This window comes from Hydra vulgaris, chromosome 03 (assembly GCF_038396675.1).
Source record: "Hydra vulgaris chromosome 03, alternate assembly HydraT2T_AEP".
In the NCBI taxonomy this organism is placed as follows: Eukaryota; Metazoa; Cnidaria; class Hydrozoa; order Anthoathecata; family Hydridae; genus Hydra; species Hydra vulgaris.
Window position 1 is genome coordinate 2,060,859 of NC_088922.1, and position 19,582 is coordinate 2,080,440.

General features: G+C 28.9%; 1 protein-coding gene across 2 annotated transcripts in view; it reads left to right on the forward strand.

Annotated features, from left to right (window-relative positions):
* The window catches only part of LOC100201445 (serine/threonine-protein kinase 40), a 38,432-nt gene extending 19,633 nt beyond the window's left edge, over positions 1–18,799 (forward strand). For both annotated transcript variants that reach the window (XM_065792050.1, XM_065792049.1), the window contains exons 2-6: positions 9,402–9,454; positions 12,170–12,285; positions 16,704–16,848; positions 18,167–18,286; positions 18,432–18,799. In XM_065792050.1, the coding sequence (XP_065648122.1) occupies positions 9,402–9,454; positions 12,170–12,285; positions 16,704–16,848; positions 18,167–18,286; positions 18,432–18,666 (669 nt within the window). In that variant the 3' untranslated portion in view covers positions 18,667–18,799. The remainder of the gene's footprint in view (positions 1–9,401; positions 9,455–12,169; positions 12,286–16,703; positions 16,849–18,166; positions 18,287–18,431) is intronic.
* The last annotated feature ends 783 nt before the right edge of the window (positions 18,800–19,582 follow it).

The following is a 19,582-nucleotide window of genomic DNA, read 5'->3' on the forward strand; positions in this document are numbered from 1 at the left end:
TATATATATTATACATATATATATATATATATATATATATATATATATATATATATATATATATATATATATATATATATATATATATATATATATATATATATATATATAAACATATACATATATATATATATACACATAATAAATTAGTAAAAACACTTATCTAATTTTTTCTTTCTTCTACACAGTGTTTCTCCATCAGTAGGTTCATCAGGAAGAATGTCTAAACATTTAAAAATTTCAAATTATAGAAAAAAATTATTTTACAGGAAGTTGGGAATTGTTATAATTAATTATGTAATAACTGTAGTATTTTGCAACCAGGAAGTTGCATTAACTACATTAGATAATTAAAAATTCATGAAAAGAATTCTTTAGAATTTGGATAAATTTGGACTGGTCATTTGTTTTTATAGTTTTTTAAAAGGAACTTATTTTCATGTCTGTATTTAGAAATTAATTCTGATTTTTTATTCAGTAAATTTTCTTGATCTAAATGAGTAATAATTTCAAATTTTTCTTGAAAACATAGTATACATTTTTTGGAAATGTTATTATAGGCATTTGCAGTATTTAGGATAGACCAGTTTAATTAAAAATTAATATTTTTTTTTTTAGTTGCCAAATATATTTAGACAGCATAATCTCTTTTGAGTATTTTTTATGTTTAAAAGATTGTTTGTGATTGGCATAAGGTTTTTTCTATTTGCCCTTGGTTAAACCAATATATTGTTTATCAGGGTTGTTTTGCGAGGAAACAATGCATTTGTAAATAATATTTTTTGATAAGCATTTGCCATTCATAGGGCAGTCAAGTTTTTGCTTGCAGTTACAATTTTCAGTATTTTTTTCTTTGAGAAATTCATTTTTATTAATCAAAGCAAAATTATGGTCTTTTATAATTTTGTGCAATTTATTAGAGAGAGGGAACCGTTTGTCAACTAATTTTAAAAATCCGCTATTTTCAAGAGCATCTTCATACATGCGTTTGGAAGAGTTAAAAATGTAGCAGCACTCTGTTGTGAGCCTGACTCACAACAGAGTGCTGCTACATTGACTATCTTATAGCCTTACTCGCAAGGAAGTGCTGCTACATCAACTGCGGGTTTGGTTGGGGCAGGCAGTCAATCAAGTAATAAAAAAAAAAAATTCCGGTCTTGCATTTTAATTTTTACTTTTTGACAACAAAATATAGAAAAACTTTCTGACAACCAGTTAGGGGTTATATATATATATATATATATATATATATATATATATATATATATATATATATATATATATATATATATATATATATATATATATATATATATATATATATATATATATATATATATATATATATATATATATATATATATATATATATATGCGTGTGCGTGTGTATATATATATGTATATATATATATATATATGTATATATATACACATATATATATATATGTATATACATGTGTATATGTATATATATATATACATGTATATATATATACATATATATATATATATATATATATATATATATATATATATATATATATATATATATATATATATATACATGTATATATATATACATATGGTATTGTGCAAATTAATTGCATCAAAATTAAAAACAATAAAAATCCAGGAGCTTTTAAATTTTTTGAATTTTTTAAAAAATTTAAAAGTTCCTGGATTTTCAGAAAGTCATAGCAGCACTAGAAGGATGCAAAAAAAAATTTTTTTGTGTGTCTTTCTAGTGCTGCTATGACTTTCTGCACACAATTTGGCATAGAATCTACCAAATTTTTACAAATGTTTTAGATTTCTGGATCTTTAAACCAAATCTGAAGGATAGTTGTGGTAAGCTTGGTTTTAGTTGTGTAGTCATAATTTCACAGTCTTTTTTTATAATTGCCAAGAGATTCTTAATTGTATTCAAATCTGGGGAGGGTATTTTCCATTATGGTTTTATTATTATATTGGTTATATTGATTGTTAGGCTATTTAAGTGTTTTTACATTATTTTCTACCATGAATTTCTTGACTTTTTTGGGTCTGTGGGATGTGGCTAAATCCTGCTGCAATATTCTGTTTCCATTTGGAAACACTTTTAACATCTCTAGTATTAAATGTGTTTGCAGAACCTCAATGTAAGTGTCAGAGTTTATCATGTCAGAAACTGGATAGAGTGCTCCTGGTCCATCAGTAGAGAAGCAACCCCAAAGCATTTTCTTTTCTGGACATTTGTCTTGTGTCTTATATCATCATCAGAGCAACAAGCAAACTTTGATTGTTAGCTTTGCATTTTAAAATGTGATTCATCTTAAAATAAAGCCTGTGATCAATAAATAAACAAGTTAAAAATTATCAAGTCTGTTGTTAAGTAAATAAATTAACAAAGTCTCTTCAATTTAATATCTTCCATTTTTAATAGTATTTTTAATTGTAGATTATAAACATAAATATATAATTAAATATATTATATAATATACATATAATGAAATAGCTGCAAATACAACTACTACATTTTGTTGTTCTCATTTTTGTTCTTTATTCCATATTTTGTATTTCCTTGCCTACAAGATACACTTATTCTTCATGGCATCTGTAATGGTTTTTAAGAATGTTTTCTGGCGTATCTTTAAACAGAAATTAACTTTATCCCCACAGTACTCGAGCAGACATGAATGTCATGTGTATCTAAATTTTTCATTAGTCGGTTACTTATCTTCTTTGGATTTTTGATTCTCTCCAGCCTCAGATATCTCTCACTGAGGTCTTTCATTTTCGACCACATTTTTCTTGTCCTAATGGTGGTAAGCTGCCTGTTGCCATGTAATGCTTCTCGACCCAGCTAACTATATACCGATTTACTGAACATAGTATGGCTATTTCCCTTTGAGATTCATCAAAATTCTGAAGTGAAGTTAACATTTGAGATCATTTTCTTGTGTAGTGTTCATCTTTTTTTTATTTACTTTTTTAAAATTTACTTATCCTTCTAACCATAGTTAAATTAGAGAAAACATAGAATAAAACAATAAATAAGAAAAAAAAAATGTTTGATGCAATTAATTTGCACAATACTGTATATATATATATATATATATATATATATATATATATATATATATATATATATATATATATATATATATATTTTGTATTTCACCTCCCCAAGGCCAAGAAGGCCACTACAGATGAGGAGGCTACTTGTGGTTAAAACCCTCTCCCAACTCTATAACTCCGAAACACGAACCTTGACGAGCATGGCAGCTGCGCGGAAAAACAAGTTGAGCGCGGTACTACCAAGGACGCGGTGGGAGTCGAACTCGGAACCTCTCGCTTATGAAGCAAGCGCTCTACCACTACACCATTACCGCATAGTACATATATATTTATATATATAAATATATATATATGTATGTATATATATATATATATATATATGTATGTATATATATATATATATATATATATATATATATATATATATATATATATATATATGTATAGATATATATACATATATATATATGTGTGTGTGTGTTTAATATATATATATATATATATATATATATATATATATATATATATATATATATATATATATATATATTTTTATAGAATTATATATATATATATATATATATTTTTGTATAGATGTATATACATATATATATATGTGTGTGTGTGTTTATATATATATATATATATATATATATATATATATATATATATATATATATATATATATATATATATATATATATATATATATATATATATATATATATATAGTTGTATACATGAATATATATGTATATATATAGATAGTTGTATACATGTATATATCAACTTGTTTCTCCACGCAGCAGCCTTGTTCATCAAGGTTTATGTTTCAGAGTTATAGAGTTGAGAGAGGGTTATAACCACAAATAGCCTCCTCATCTGTAGTGGCCTTATCGACCTTGGGGAGGTGAATTACAAATGTCATTGTTAAACAATGATAGATTTAGAAACAATTCTGTTAGCATACAATAATGGAAATCCTCAAGTTGACTTGTAATTGTCTGACCATGTCATAAAAATTACTTAGTTAATTTTCTCTTCTATTTGAAGAGAGTAGTTACGTAAGAAAATAGATGCTTATAAAATTGCAACTAAATCTAACTATATTATTACATTTATAAACTAACTTTTATAAATATTATGCTTATGTAAAATACTTGTTTTATGAAATTTTCTTAAAACTAACTGACTGGGACACTTTCTGTGATTTTCTTTGTGATGGCCCTTGGGTAAATTGTTTGTCTTCCTGCTGACAATCATGCTTCTTATATAACTTCTTGGATTCATGGCTGGCATGGAATATTTTCCTCTAGAAAATTCCAAGTCAAGCCTCACTCTTCTCTATGTTTTCCCTCTTATTGTGCTGCTGCAATTTCCAATTGTAACTATTACTTCTATATCTATCGCCAAACATTTTTCTAAAAAACAGATGTCTATTTACCACTTCGAGAAACCATTGTAAAAAGGTTTTGTCTAATGCCAAAGCCCGCTATTCTCAGGTCACAAAATCCTGTATTTCAACTCAAATATTAGGCTCCAGAGACTTGTGGAGAATCTTTAACAGTGTCCATAATTAGGGCAAATCAGTCATTCCTTCTCTCTTGCATGGTTCAGGTTTTGTTACAAAACTGAATTGTTTGCTAAGAGCTTTTCTTCAATCTTAATACTAATCACATCCTACCTGATACAGCCAAAAAACTGTTTGATTCATTGCGGAAAACATACCTTTTTTAGTCTTGCAGAAGTATTCTCAGGAGCTGTCATATATACTTTCATAACTATTTAACAAGTGCTTATCAGAGTCTTGTTTTCCAGCCTGGAAGTCTGCGTCTGTTATTCCTATTTTCAAAAGTTCTAGGGAGCAATCTAACTCTTTTAACTATCGTCCCATTAGTCTTCTTCCTATCAATTAGTATCCTTCCAAGCAAGGTTTTTGAGTCTTTAACTAATAAATACTTAATCTCTCATCTTGAAGCTAATAACTTACTTTCTGATCATCAATATGGATTTCAATCTTCTCGTTCTACTGCTGATTTATTTATGGTAATAACCAATAGGTTTTATTGTGTATTAGATGGTGAGAGTCTTTACCAATCGTAGTATAAAAGTTATTCTCAACGGACTTGACTCTTCTTTATTTCCTGTAACTTTAGGGGTTCCTCAAGGTTCTATCTTTGGCCCCATACTTTTTTAAATTTAGATTACCAATCTCCCAAAAATTATCACATCTAAGGTACCATTGTTTACTGATTGTACTACCATTTATTCTTGTCTCGATAAGAAGCCAACACTCTCTGTTTGTAGGTGGCATTTGAGCTTGAAAAGGTTCTCACTTCTGCTACAGAAAATAAAGCCTTTTTGTGCATTTCTGCGTAAAAAGGCTTGAGCTCAAAAGTGCTGGCTAAACAGAGAAGACTGACTTATGGTGGTATAATACTGTTACTTAAATGTACCAATAACATTTAATATAAATTTTGAGTCACAGAACCTTTGTAATTGGATTTCATTTTAGTAAGCATTAAACAGATTTTTAATCAAAAAGTAATCGTATTATTTCATTATTAGGTTTAAACCTAATAATGAGCATTTATAGTTTTAAAGTAGTCTGTGGTCACACTGGAAGTAGAAATAAAAGATACATAAAAATAAAATTAGAAAATAATAAAATTTTGAAAGATAAAACAATTTATTAACCAATTTACAAATCAAAAAAATGTGCATTTTGACTACTTTCTCACTCCATCCTGTTAACACATAAGCAAAATTAGATTATTTATGTCTAATAAAAAATCTAGAAATCTAAAACAAAACAATTTTAAATTTTTAAAAAGTAAAAACATTCAAAAAAAGTTAACAAAATAAGTTAACAGAAGCGCTAAAAGAATTTGTAAAAGCCTGTAAAATATAAACATAAACCAAAACCATATTTTTGGATGAAAAAAACATAAACCAAAACCATACTTTTGGATGAAAAAAACAACTGAGTCTTCATACTTACTTTAGAGAATACAGGTCCTGGGTTAACATTTTTCTGCATAAATGCAGGCCCTGGGTTAACTAGTCATAAAGTAATCAAAAAGCCGTATGATCTTCTTTGAGTTAAAAAAATGTTTACAATGCGTTTTTGCACCTTGTCTAAAAGAGAAAGGACATCGTTAGTAGATCGGCCCCAGATATGGCAACAGTATTCCATACAAGGCCAGATTTGAGATTTATAGAGATAGAGAATAGAATCTAAAGTAAGAAAGTGACAAGCTCGATAAAGAGATGCAACTTTAGCAGATGCTAATTTTGCAACTGATTTGATATATGGTTTCCAAGAAAGATTAAAAGTAAGAGTTAATCCTAGAAGATAAAGAGTAGATGACTTATCGAGTACATCACCGTTCATAAATAAAGGAAGATATAAATTATTGCGGTAACGATTGACTGAAAAAAATTGAGTTTTATCTGTATTGAAGTTCACCAGCCACTGTGAGCCCCATGCTGGAGCAGAAGTAAGATCCTTTTCAAGCTCAAATGCCCCCTCCAAGCAATCAGAGAGTGTTGGTTTCTTATCACGACAAGAATAAATGGTAGTATCATCAGCAAACAATGCCACCTTAGGTGTGAGAATATCTGGAAGATCATTAATGTAAATTAAAAAGAGTATTGGGCTAAGGATAGAACCTTGAGGAACCCCTGAAGTTACAGTATAAGAAGAGTGCTGTCCGTCGAGGACAACTTTTATACTACGATTGGAAAGGAAAGATTCAATAATCTTAAAGATGTTGCCGGATACACCATAAGAAGAAAGCTTATGGAGAAGACCAGCATGCCAAACTTTATCAAAAGCTTTTGAAATGTCAAGAGCGATGGCCTTAACCTCTCCACCTTTATCTAATGCACGATAAAACCTATCAGTTATTACTGTTAGCAAATCAGCTGTAGAATGAGAAGATCGAAATCCATATTGATGGTCAGAAAGTAAGTCATTAGATTCAAGATGAGAAATTAAGTGTTTGTTAATTAAAGATTCAAAAATCTTGCTTATGATAGGAAGAAGACTAATGGGACGGTAGTTAGACGAATCAGATTGCTCTCCAGAACTTTTGAAGATAGGGATAACAGATGCCGCTTTCCAGCAGGCTGGAAAACAAGACTGATAAGCACTTGTTGAATAGTTTTGAGAGTATAGAAGACAGCTCCGGAGAACACTTCTGCAAGACAATAACAGATATGTTATCCGGGCCACAAGCTGTAGAAGAGTCTAGGCAGGAAATCACTTTAGATACAGAAGCTGGAGTGATATGAATGTCAAGCAATGGATCAACCTGTTTGTTGGCAATATCAGGTAGAATGTAACTAGTGGAATTAAGAGATGATATTGATGAAAAGTTTTTAGCAAACAATTCACCTTTGTCTTTAGGTGAGATGACAAAGTCTGAACCATACAAGAGAGGTGGAATTAAAGATTTGCCCTTTTTATTGATATTATTAAACATTCTCCAAAAGTCGCGAGAGCCTAATTTTTGAGATGAGATAGGAGATTTCATGACCTAAGAATAGCGGGTTTTGGCCTTAGACAAAACCTTTTTACAATTGTTTCTAGCAGTAATAAACAGACGTCTGTTTTCTGGAGAATTGTTTTGCTGATAAATATTGAAGTAATGGTTTTGATTGGCAATTGCAATAGCACAGTGTGAGGAAAACCATGGAGGAGAGTGAGACTTGACCTGGAATTGTCGAGAGGGAACAAAAGATTCCATGCCAGCCTGAATCCACGAAGTTATGTAAGAAGAACATTTGTCGACAGGAAGACAGAAGATATCTACCCAAGGGCCATCACGAAGAAAATCACAGAAAGAATCCCAGTCAGCTTTAAGGTAGTTGTAAGAGGTTCGATAATAGGGGGATTCAGGTGATGAAGAAGAATGAGATAATAGTTTTAGAGAGATCAAACTGTGATCAGAAGCACCTAAGGGTGAATGTGGAGAAACTAAGCGCTGACTAGGATCAAAAACAAGACAAAAGTCGAGTAGAGAAGGTAAATGATTCGGGTTGTCAGGAAAGCGAGTTGGAAAGTTGACTATTTGAGTTAGGGATTGAGAAAGGCAAAAGTTGTGGGCTTTAATGCCTGCAGAATCACTGACACTAGAGCCAAACCATTCAGTATTTGTATTAAAGATTGAACAAGCTCATTTTTTAAGTTTTCAAATGCTGATAATTGTTGTTGAATGAGTGGATATTGGAAAACAGAGTTTAAAGGTAGAATTTCATCTCAAAATTTTCTTATCTATTTTGTGTATTATGAGAACATTCGAATAGTCTGCTGCAGAGTATGTGAACATTCCAATAGCCTGCTGCAGAGTATGTGAACATTCGAATAGTCTGCTGCAGAGTATGTAAACATTCCAATAGTCTGCTGCAGAGTATGTAAACATTCCAATAGTCTGCTGCAGAGTATGTAAACATTCGAATAGTCTGCTGCAAAGTATGTAAACATTCCAATAGTCTGCTGCAGAGTATGTAAACATTCCAATAGTCTGCTGCAGAGTATGTAAACATTCGAATAGTCTGCTGCAGAGTATGTAAACATTCCAATAGTCTGCTGCAGAGTATGTAAACATTCCAATAGTCTGCTGCAGAGTATGAGAACATTCCAATAGTCTGCTGCAGAGTATGAGAACATTCCAATAGTCTTCTGCAGAGACTTAACCTTATTAGATGGAGGTAACTTAATCGTGAATGAAAAGAAAAAACTAGATAAATAAAAGTTTTATTAGCATGAAGAGGCAGGTGCAGTAAAAGACTTTGCTAAATTACAAGTCAAGTGGGAATGAGTTTTGGTTGATGGAAGTAGAGACGATAGCTGGTTGGAATTGCAACCAAGTTTTTTTTTTTAAGAAAAGAAAAAGAGATGCAATCTTATGATGATAGGAAAGTGGGTCAAGCTTTACAGATAGAGCAGGTCCAACTACATTTACAATACATTTTAAAACCTTATCTTGAAAATAAAGAGCAAATAAGAAACATTAGAAAAAATATGAGTATTACAGGGATGAATAAGAGATACTTGAACTTGGGATATGGCTTAGATCATGGTTACATAAAATGACTTGGTAATAGTTGTGATAATAAACATACATTGCTTGTATAAGATAAACACAAGTAGTGTTTTTTAATCAAATATTAAGTATTATCAAATTTTTAATATATTGTTACATAACTATACCTAAATTACTCATATTTATGGTAGGATTTAAATTATGTATAAAATTCAGTGAAATCTATGAATATCATTTAATGATAAAATTTAACTTTGTGCATAGTTTTTGCTTTATACTCATTTTTTCTTTTAGAAAAATGTAATTCATAGAGATTTAAAGCTTTCAAATATTGTTTTAAACAGAAGGTATATCAAATTTGTTTGTTTTAAATTCAATGTATATCAAGTTTATTGAAATTAATATATGTTGTGATTAAAATAAAAGGATCAAAAAAATTTGTCTCTATTATAATAATACTGTTAGTCTCAATTTATAATCAGCCCATGGAATTAGAGTCGGTATTTGGCAATGCTGACCTGACAGTGTCTGAGGTCTCAGAATTTAAAAACTTAATTTTATTTGCTACTTTGAATAAATTAAAAATAGCAAAACGTGAATATGAATAATATTTTAATATAAAAATAGCAAAACATAAATATATATATAGTTAAAATATATAAAATAAAGAAAGCAAAAGAAACAAAAAATTTAAATTCTAAATAAAATAGTTAAAGTTTTAACGAGAAAAATAAGTTTTTATTTAAATTAATCATCTAAATAGAAAGATTAAAATTAAAATGGCAAGACAAGCATATTTTGTAATTCTAATTTAAAAAACATAACAATAAAGTTTATGTTTTTTAAATTAGAATTATAAAAATTTTTAATTTTTTATGCTAAATATTTGCAGTTCATTGATTTGTCAAACCCTGTTTCTAAATTTTGTGCCAACTTGATGCCAACCTAAAACAGTTTTAGACCATATTTTTTCTAATTCTGAGGGTTGTTTTATTACTAAATAAGTATAAGTATATAATACAATATAAATGTAATTCAAGTATTCCATTTATAATGTTTGTGTGTGTGTGTGTGTGTGTGTGTGAGTTTGTATATATATGTATATATATATATATATATATATATATATATATATATATATATATATATATATATATATATATATATATATATATATATATATATATGTATATATATATATATGTATATATATATTATATATATATATAATAAGCTTTCCCAGGAAGCGCTTGCATTTGCATGCCTTATTCATCCACGTAATTTTTTTAGACAACTTGACAACATTTTTATATAGTAAGCTTTTTAAGAATTCACGGCAAAATAAAGATATCAGAAACTAGAGAATAAAACAGCGATACTTGAAGAAAAGAACCGAAGATTATACAAAATAAGAAATCTAAATAAAATAAGCTAAAAAAAAAAATTATAAAAAGAAAGTTGTTGACAAAAAAGTAATATACCTAAATATTTTATTCATTTTGTTTTCTTATTTTTAGGTCTGTTATTTTTCTATTTATTATCCACTACCAAAATTGATACATATTAAGAAAAAAAGGATATAATAGAATAAGTATAGAATATAATAAATTTTTTTTTTTTTTTTTTTTGATATACAGTTTTTTCGCGACCTTTTTCAGTCAGTATATTACGGAAATGCTTTATAATTTGTGCTAGAAACACGGACAATTTTTAAATTTGTTTTTTAAATTTTTTTGTTAAACTTTACTGTTTTTATCAATGCACAGGAAAGCAAGAAAACAATTGCTAAATTTTTTTTTAACAAGTTTTTCATGTAAAAAAATAAAACGATGCTCTAAACTAATTTACTGAACTTTTTAGGAGTATATTTAAAACTTTTTTTTAAGTTTTTAAATACATTTTTTTAAACAGAGCAATCGTTATGTTCATTATCTCTAGTGATTGGTTTTAACATAGGAAATTTGGCCATATAAAAGAAACAATTTCAGACATCAATTGTGGTAAATACTTTTATTAAAGAAACTATGTTATTCTTTTATATAACTTATTCTGTCATAACAAAATTTGTTAATCAAGTAAAATTTTTGGCAAATAAATAACAATTTATTTTCTTATATTTTTATTATATAAATATTGAGAAAAAATGTCAAATATAGCAAAAACATTTTTAAAAGCGAAAAGACGTAAAAACAAATAAATGTAATAAACAAATAAACATAAGAAAAAAAATTAACAAAATCTCTTATAGTTCTAGCATATAAAGCAAATTAGTTTCTTAATTATATGGACTGATAAAAATTGTGAATAAATTGCATATCAAAACTTTCAACTGTGGTTAAATTGTTTTAAAAGATGTTTTTTTCAACAGCGACTCTAAAAAAAAGCATACAAAAGTTGTATAAGAATTTTATAAAGAAAATAACAAATTTTGATTTACTTTTTTTAAATATTAAATTTGCTAGTTTATTTAATTTAACTTGATATTTTGTTACAATTTTGTTTTCTTTTTTTAGGATTTTTTTTTCATAGTAGATAAGTTTAGTTTTTTGCCGCTAATTATTTAAATGCTTTATAAGTTAAAAAATGCAAACTGCTGTGGTCAGTTTGTCTAAAAAAATTACTTTAATTTGGACAAACAAGGTATGCGACTTCAGGTGCTTTCTGGGACAGCTTAACTCATAAAGTTTAAAAGAAGTAAAGTACCTAGAAATCAAATTTAACTATTCATATAATGGCCATTAAAAATTAGTTTAAGTGGCAAGAATGATTTTTAAGTATAATTTAATTTTATTTTATTCTAATTAATTTTATTTGAGCCTATTAAGTTGTAAAATGCCATGTTGGTTAAGTTTTACCATCAGAAAATTTACCACACACACTAACTTTTTGCTGGTGTTAAAATTGATTTACTTCTGTTATTAATACTCATGTACCTGATATGTTAGTAAGATCTGGAGCTGATAGTGTTATGTGGTTGTGGTACAGTGGTAGAGCATATGTTTTTTATGCCAAAGATGCAGATTTCAAACTCTAACTTATCCTTGTTACACTTTTTTTTTTAGTACTCGAAGAGTGACTATTATAAATTTTGGATCTGGGAAAATTCTCGGTAACGATGGCGAACTCATAAAAGATAAAAGTGGCAGCCCTGCTTTTGTAAGTCCAGAAATTTTAAAAGGTAGCATTGTTTATATTAAACATTAATTATGTATAAACATTAATTTTAAAACAATTTTTTATATCAATTGAAATTGTTTTGAGTCAGAAATGTTTTTTTTTTTTTTTTTGAACATTTAGTCTATCGTTTAATCCATTGTTTTTAAGTTTTCATATCTGTAATCAAAAACAATAGATAACTGCTACATTGCTTAGTAATGTTATGTTACAATAATAATGTAACATAACATTACTAAGCAATGTAGCAGAATATTGTTACAATAATAGAATATCATTATAATATTTTATATTATAATATATAATATCGTTGACTTTAGAGTAGAGAGCAACACGGTAATGAGAATTGCGGTATTACCCCGGTCACTGCAATAATTATAAAGGAAATGTCTAATAATTTTCGATAATACAGCGGTAATGATAATAACAGGCTTGATAATACTGCAGTAGCGATAACTGGTGTTAAGTATGATAATTACAAAACACAAAATGTAACCACCGTAATAAAGTTATTTCTGCTTGAAATATCATGTTATTTCTGTATATTTTGAACAAAGAATAGGTATGGGTAACAATATAATGGAACCATGGACAGTTTGAATTATAACATATAGTTAATAAAAATGTTTGAAATACAAGATTTTTATATAAGAGTTATTATTTACTGTACTGTACTCTACGGTACTGTAGCTGTCAAACGTGAACTCAAGTTAAATTTAATAATGTACTATTTATAGTACATTATTGACTTTATCAAAAAGTATCAAAAACTATAAAACACAAAAAACCATCATCATCACAAAGTTCTCTAAACCTATCATTCACTAATATTCGTGGTCTTCTAAGTAACTTTTCTTCTGTTGAGTCTTATCTCTTGCAAAGTTCACCAGACCTACTTGCTCTTTGTGAGACTAATTTGAGTTCAGCTGTCTCATCTTGCGATCTTAGTATTGATGGTTATCCTCCTTTAATTCGTAAAGACTCCAATAGTCACATGCTTGGCCTGGGCATTTACATTAGTGAGAATTCACCCACTTGTCGTGAAACTAGGTTTGAATTCACGAGTATTCTTTCATGTGCTTTCGTTTAGCACCACTTCACTCTATTGGCTTTCTCTTTGTTCTATATCGCTCTCCTTCATCTCAAGACTACTCATTTTTTGATGTTATTTCTGATCATATTGACCAAGCTCTCTCTCTTTATCCATCAGCCTATATTGTTGTTGTCGGTGACTTTGATGCTCATTACACTGAATGGCTTGGCTCTAGTGTCAGTAATTCTGCAAGCATTAAAGCCCACAACTTTTGCCTTTCTCAATCTCTAACTCAAATAGTCAACTTTCCAACTCGCTTTCCGGACAACCTGATCATTTACATTCTCTACTCGACTTATGTCTTGTTTCTGATCCTAGTCAGTGGTCAGTTTCTCCACATTCACCCTTAGGTGCTTCTGATCACAGTTTGATCTCTCTAAAACTAATATCTCATTCTTCTTCATCACCTGAATCCCCCTATTATCGTATCTCTTACAACTACCTTAAAGCTGACTAGGATTCTTTCCGTGATATTCTTTGTGATGGCCCTTAGAAATAGAAATCTTTCGTCTTTTTGTTGATAAATATGCTTTTTACATAGCTTCGTGGATTCAGGGTGGCATGGAGTCTTTTGTTCCCTCTCGACGATTTCAGGTCAATTCTCACTCTCCATGGTTTTCCTCACATTGTGCTGCTGCGATTGCCAATCAAAACCGTTACTTCCATATCTATCAGCAAAACAATTCTCCAGAAAACAGACATCAGTTTATTACTGCTAGAAACAATTGTAAAAAGGTTTTGTCTAAACCAAAGCCCGCTATTCTCAGGTCATGAAGTCTCGTATTTCATCACAAAAATTAGGTTCTCGTGACTTATGGAGAATCTTTAATAGTATCAATAATAAGGGCAAACTGGTTATTCCACCTCTCTTGTATGGTTCAGACTTTGTCATCTCACCTAAAGACAAAGCTGAATTGTTTGCTAAGAACTTTTCATCAATATCATCTCTTGATTCCACTAGTTGCGTTTTACCTGATATTGCCAACAAACAAGTTGATCCATTACCTGACATTCATATCACTCCAGCTTCTGTATCTAAAGTGATTTTCTGCTTAGACTCTTCTACAGCTTGTGGCTCGCACAACATACCTGTTATTATCTTGCAGAAGTGTTCTCCGGAGCTGTTGTCTATACTCTCAAAACTATTCAACAAGTGCTTATCAGAGTTCTTCTTATTCTATAACTTCTGGGGCTCCTCAAGGTTCTATCCTTGGCTCTATACTCTTTTTAATTTATATTAATGATCTTCCAGATATTCTCACATATAAGGTGGCATTATTTGCTGATGATACTACCATTTATTCTTTTTGTGATAAAAAGCGAACACTTTCTGATTGCTTGGAGGGAGAATTTGAGCTTAAAAAAGGATCTCACTTCTGCTACAGCATGGGGCTCTCCAAGTGGCTGGTGAACTTCAATACAGATAAAACTCAATTTTTTCAGCCAATCGTTATCGAAATAATTTAGTTCTTCCTATATTTATGAACGGTAATTTATTCAATGAGTCATCCACTCTTCGTCTTCTAGGATTAACTCTTACTTCCAATCTTTCTTGGAAACCATACATCAAATCTGTTGCAAAATTAGTATCTGCTAAGGTTGCATCTCTTTATCGAGCTCGACACTTTCCTATTTCTATTCTCTATCTCTATAAATCTCAAATCTGGCCTTGTATGGAATACTGTTGCCATATCTGGGGTGGATCTTCTAATCAGATCTTCTAAACATAGTTGGACCTGCTCTTGCTGCCAACCTCCAACCATTATCATATTATACATACTATAATGGGCACTGCTCTAAAGAGACGCTAGGTCTCTTGTCCCATCTACTAAATATCATTATCGTGTTATTCGTCATCAATTAATTCTCATCCTTTTTCTGTGACTGTTCCTAAGTGCTCCAAAAACTCTTATTCATCTAGTTTTTTTCTTCGAACATCAGTTCTTTGGAATTTGCTTCCTTCATCTTGCTTTCCTGATTCATATGATTTGCAATCCTTTAAATCATCTGTCAGTTATTATTTTGCTCTGCAATCTTTATCTTTTCTCATCCAGTAACTTCCAACTTTAATTAGTGGTTGCTTGCAGCCTTGATGGAAGCGAAGATGTTTAAAATAAAAATAAAAAAAATTTAATATTAATTAAATGTATTTAAATTTTCATGAAATCTTAGTACTTGGGTTAAAGTTGAAAGACTTCAACCCAAGTACTAAGATTTAATAAAAAAATCTTTTTATGCAAAGTATTAGAAAGGGTAATTTTTCTCTTCATCTGGATGTTAGAATTTCTAATTTAGAGTTTGTAGTCATTAAAATTTATGAAAAGTCAAGCTAAAGTTGTAGAATTTCTTTTTCAAATTTGAGTTACCATTTTGTATTATCATTATTTTTAAATATAAGAAAATTAGAATTAGAAACTAAGGTTTAAGTGCATAGGCATTAATGCACTAAATGGCAGTGCTTTTGATCAATCTTGACAATGAATATGTCTATACTTTTTTTTCTAATTTAATATCTGTGGTTCCACAGATAGGTTTGGATGGGTTTCCATAATGTTATTCTTTCATTTGAATATGACATTTTGGAAGAATTACAGTATTTTCTTACAACTTGGCGCTTTCCTGGCATTAACCTGTTTTGCAGATTAGAAATGAGTATTTTTATCATAATACCACACTATAAAGATTGTGGTACTACTATGAAGATTGTGATACTGCTATGAAGATTGTGATACTACTATGAAGACTGTGATACTACTATGAAGATTGTGATACTACTATGAAGATTGTGTTACTACTATGAAGATTCAAAATTCATGAGCTTTTCCTACCCTTAGTCTTATTTATTTCTTATTTCCTTACCCTTATTTATTTTTTACACACAGTATATTAGAGTTTTATAAAACATATTTTTTTTCCCAAGTTACTTTCACTGTGGCTAAAGAGCTTCATCTGCCCTAATGTAGGATCACTTTAATGTCATCAAGACTTATGCCTTTTTATTGAGGAAGATATTAACTTTAACGCAAACCCGTTTCATTGCTGTTTTGGGGGAAATTTTGTGGGTCCTTCAGATTTTTTGCCAAAAGTTTAGTAAAGGATCCTTTATTAAACTATTATTATTAAATATTAAAATAGCAAACCACTAACCAAAGTACTTATAAATAAAATAATTTATATAAATAGTGTATAAAATTAATAATTGAAAATAATTTGAATAGGTTTTGTTAATATGCACAAAAAAACTGCAAATGTTGGATATGATTATTTTTTTAAATTCTATTATTTTTTTTTAATTTTATAATTTTTTTAATTGACTTATTCTATTTTAGGCCGACCATATTCTGGAAAAGCTGCTGATATTTGGGCTTTAGGTGTAATTTTTTTCACGATGCTATATGGTCGCTTTCCATTCTTTGATGCTGACCCAAAGTTACTATTTCGAAAAATTAAAATTGGTGAATATGCTATCCCAGAGTATACTTTCTTTACTTACTTTTATGTTTTAAATTTTCTATTTTGAGTACAATAATTATCAGCTAAAATCCAAGTTATATTAAAGTATAAGTTGAATTTAAGCCTTGTTTTAATCATCATGGTTTAATTTTTGTCATAAAAATATCATGGTTTAATTTTTTGATAAAAACATCATTTAAGTTCTGTCGTTTCATATTGGCATCTCAGTTTTATTATCTCAGTCGCATGCTTGGCTTAAGCATAATGCTTACATAATAGTTGACTTGTCATGTCCTGTGACTTCAATATTTTTTGTGCTTTTTATGTGTATTTGTTTAGCACTCTACTCACTTTAACATTATCTCTCATCCAATATTGTTGTTATTGATGACTTTAATGCTCACCACACTGCTCAATCCATTGGAATGGTCAGCCCTTCTTGCTCTCAAGTTCCAAAGTTTTGTCTTTCTCAATCTTGTACTCAGATATATATATATTTTTTTTCAGACAACCCAAATTATTCCTTTACCTTCACTCTTTGATATGTGTCATATTTCTGACCCAAGTTCGTGCAGCTAGAGCAGGTTTGATTTTTACAAAGTCAAAGTTAGACAATGTCAAAGTACCTTGTCTTATCGTTGTAAAGTTTTCACTCTTTCACTTTTCTATGAATGGTTGCAGCTTAAGTCATTTTTTGTTATATAAGACCTAACATTGCATGTCCTGTCATTTAACAAAACCGTATCTTTTCACTGTTTACAGGAAAAAAAATAGCAAGTTTCCTCGAATATCAATGATTTCTCTCGTGTCTGAATTTTGAATTTTCTCTTCTTTTTCTGGTTCATACTATTTACAGTTTTAAAGTCTTCTTCTTTCTTCCTTCTTCTTACTCTCCAACTCTTTCCTTTACTATCTTGTAACTCCCAACTTAAATAATTGGTTGCATGCATCCATGTCAGTAAATTTGCCGAAAAAAAGTTTTTATTTAACCTGATATGTACTTAATGGTTGTTTATAAATAAAATATCAACATCAAATATCAACATCAAATGTAAATGAAATTTTTTATTTTATGTTTTATTAATTTTTTTTTTAATTCGTCTAGTTTATTAGAATTTTACCGTAGTAATCATAAAAGTTTTAAATTCGTTTTTTTGTTCTGAAGTTTAATAAAAAGTTAAAACAAGGTTAAAATTTGTTCTGATGTTAAAACGAGTTTAAAATTTGTTCTGATGTTAAAACGAGGTTAAAATTTGTTCTGATGTTAAAACGAGGTTAAAATTTCTTATGCTATTTAAGATTAGTAAAATTATTTTTAAAAATTTTTAAATTTTTTAAGTGATGATCGCGTTGCTGATGAAACCGTGCTCATTATCCACAGCATTTTTGTATTGGATCCTGTGAAACGCGTAAAAATATCTCAACTTATTCAACAAATTAGGTCCACTTATAACAACTGGTACATAGTTAAAATTTCGTAATTTAATAATTAGTTATTTAATTACCAATAAAAGCTAGGATTTTTATTAATTGATCTTTTTAATACAATAATTTAATAACTTTTTTTTTTTTCGATAATTTTTATTTGATAACTCTTTTTTTAGGTATTGCTTTCAAATTACAAACGACGACCTGCAAGTTGTTCCTGAAGTAAATGAACAAGAAGAAAATAATGATAGTTTTACCTACAGAAAAAAAGGTTTTAGTAATTTACGCGAGGGACGTCAGTTACCTGTCAAAATAGGACCGAAAAAAGCTGTTCGCTGGCGATCTGGAGCCCCGATTTCAGACGGAGCATCATTAAGCGATCTTAGTATGGAAAGGTCAAGGAATGTTTAAAAAAGATTGTTTTAGAACAAATAATTTAAAGTGTCGGCAAAAATATTTTATTTTGATAAAATCTTTATAACATCTATTTTTGTTAAACTATCTTTTAACATAAAATTATAAAAAGAAATCAGTTATAACTCTAGTCAAAATATTTTATAGTATCCTATAGGATTCCTTTATGTCAAATAGGATTTCTATATGTCATATAGGATATGCAGTAGGACCATAGGATTGCTATAAGATTATTACTATTTCTATAAGAATTATAGATTCATATAGGATTTACAGATATGCGACTAGAATAAATCAATTTCATATAGAAAATTATGCAACGCTTCTTTAATCCTATAGGGATTTTATAGATACAGTTTTTTAAGCGTAAGTAAAAAATACTAAGCATTATAAGGTCCTTATGGATTACAGAGTTCATCGATCTTTTATGATTTTAATAGGATTCGAAAAGAAGTTAACCATTAGTTCCAATACATCATTTATAACATTAAATTTATAGATTTTTATCAAAGAAAATTATATATATAAAATATATATATATATATATATATATATAAATTTATATTTTTTAAAAGAAAAGCATCTTGCTTTTGCCAAAAGTAAGATTTTCAGTTCAAGAGTTTTGGCATTTGAACTGACGAGACGCGTAAGTTTTCAGATTTTTCCTACTGTTTTATCTCTAGTTTTTATTTTATTTTTATATAGTTTTTTCTCTGCATATTTTCTCTTATACTTTTATTTTCTTTAATTGCTTTTTACCACAATTTTATTGCCTTACCTTTCTACTGCTAACTAATCGAGATTAATTTGCTTTGAGTAATTTAATTTTCTTTGTAAATAATTTTTCTATATATTTGTAACAAGTGATCGAGTTTCTTTTAATTTGTTTTCATACCGAACAGTTGATGTGCAC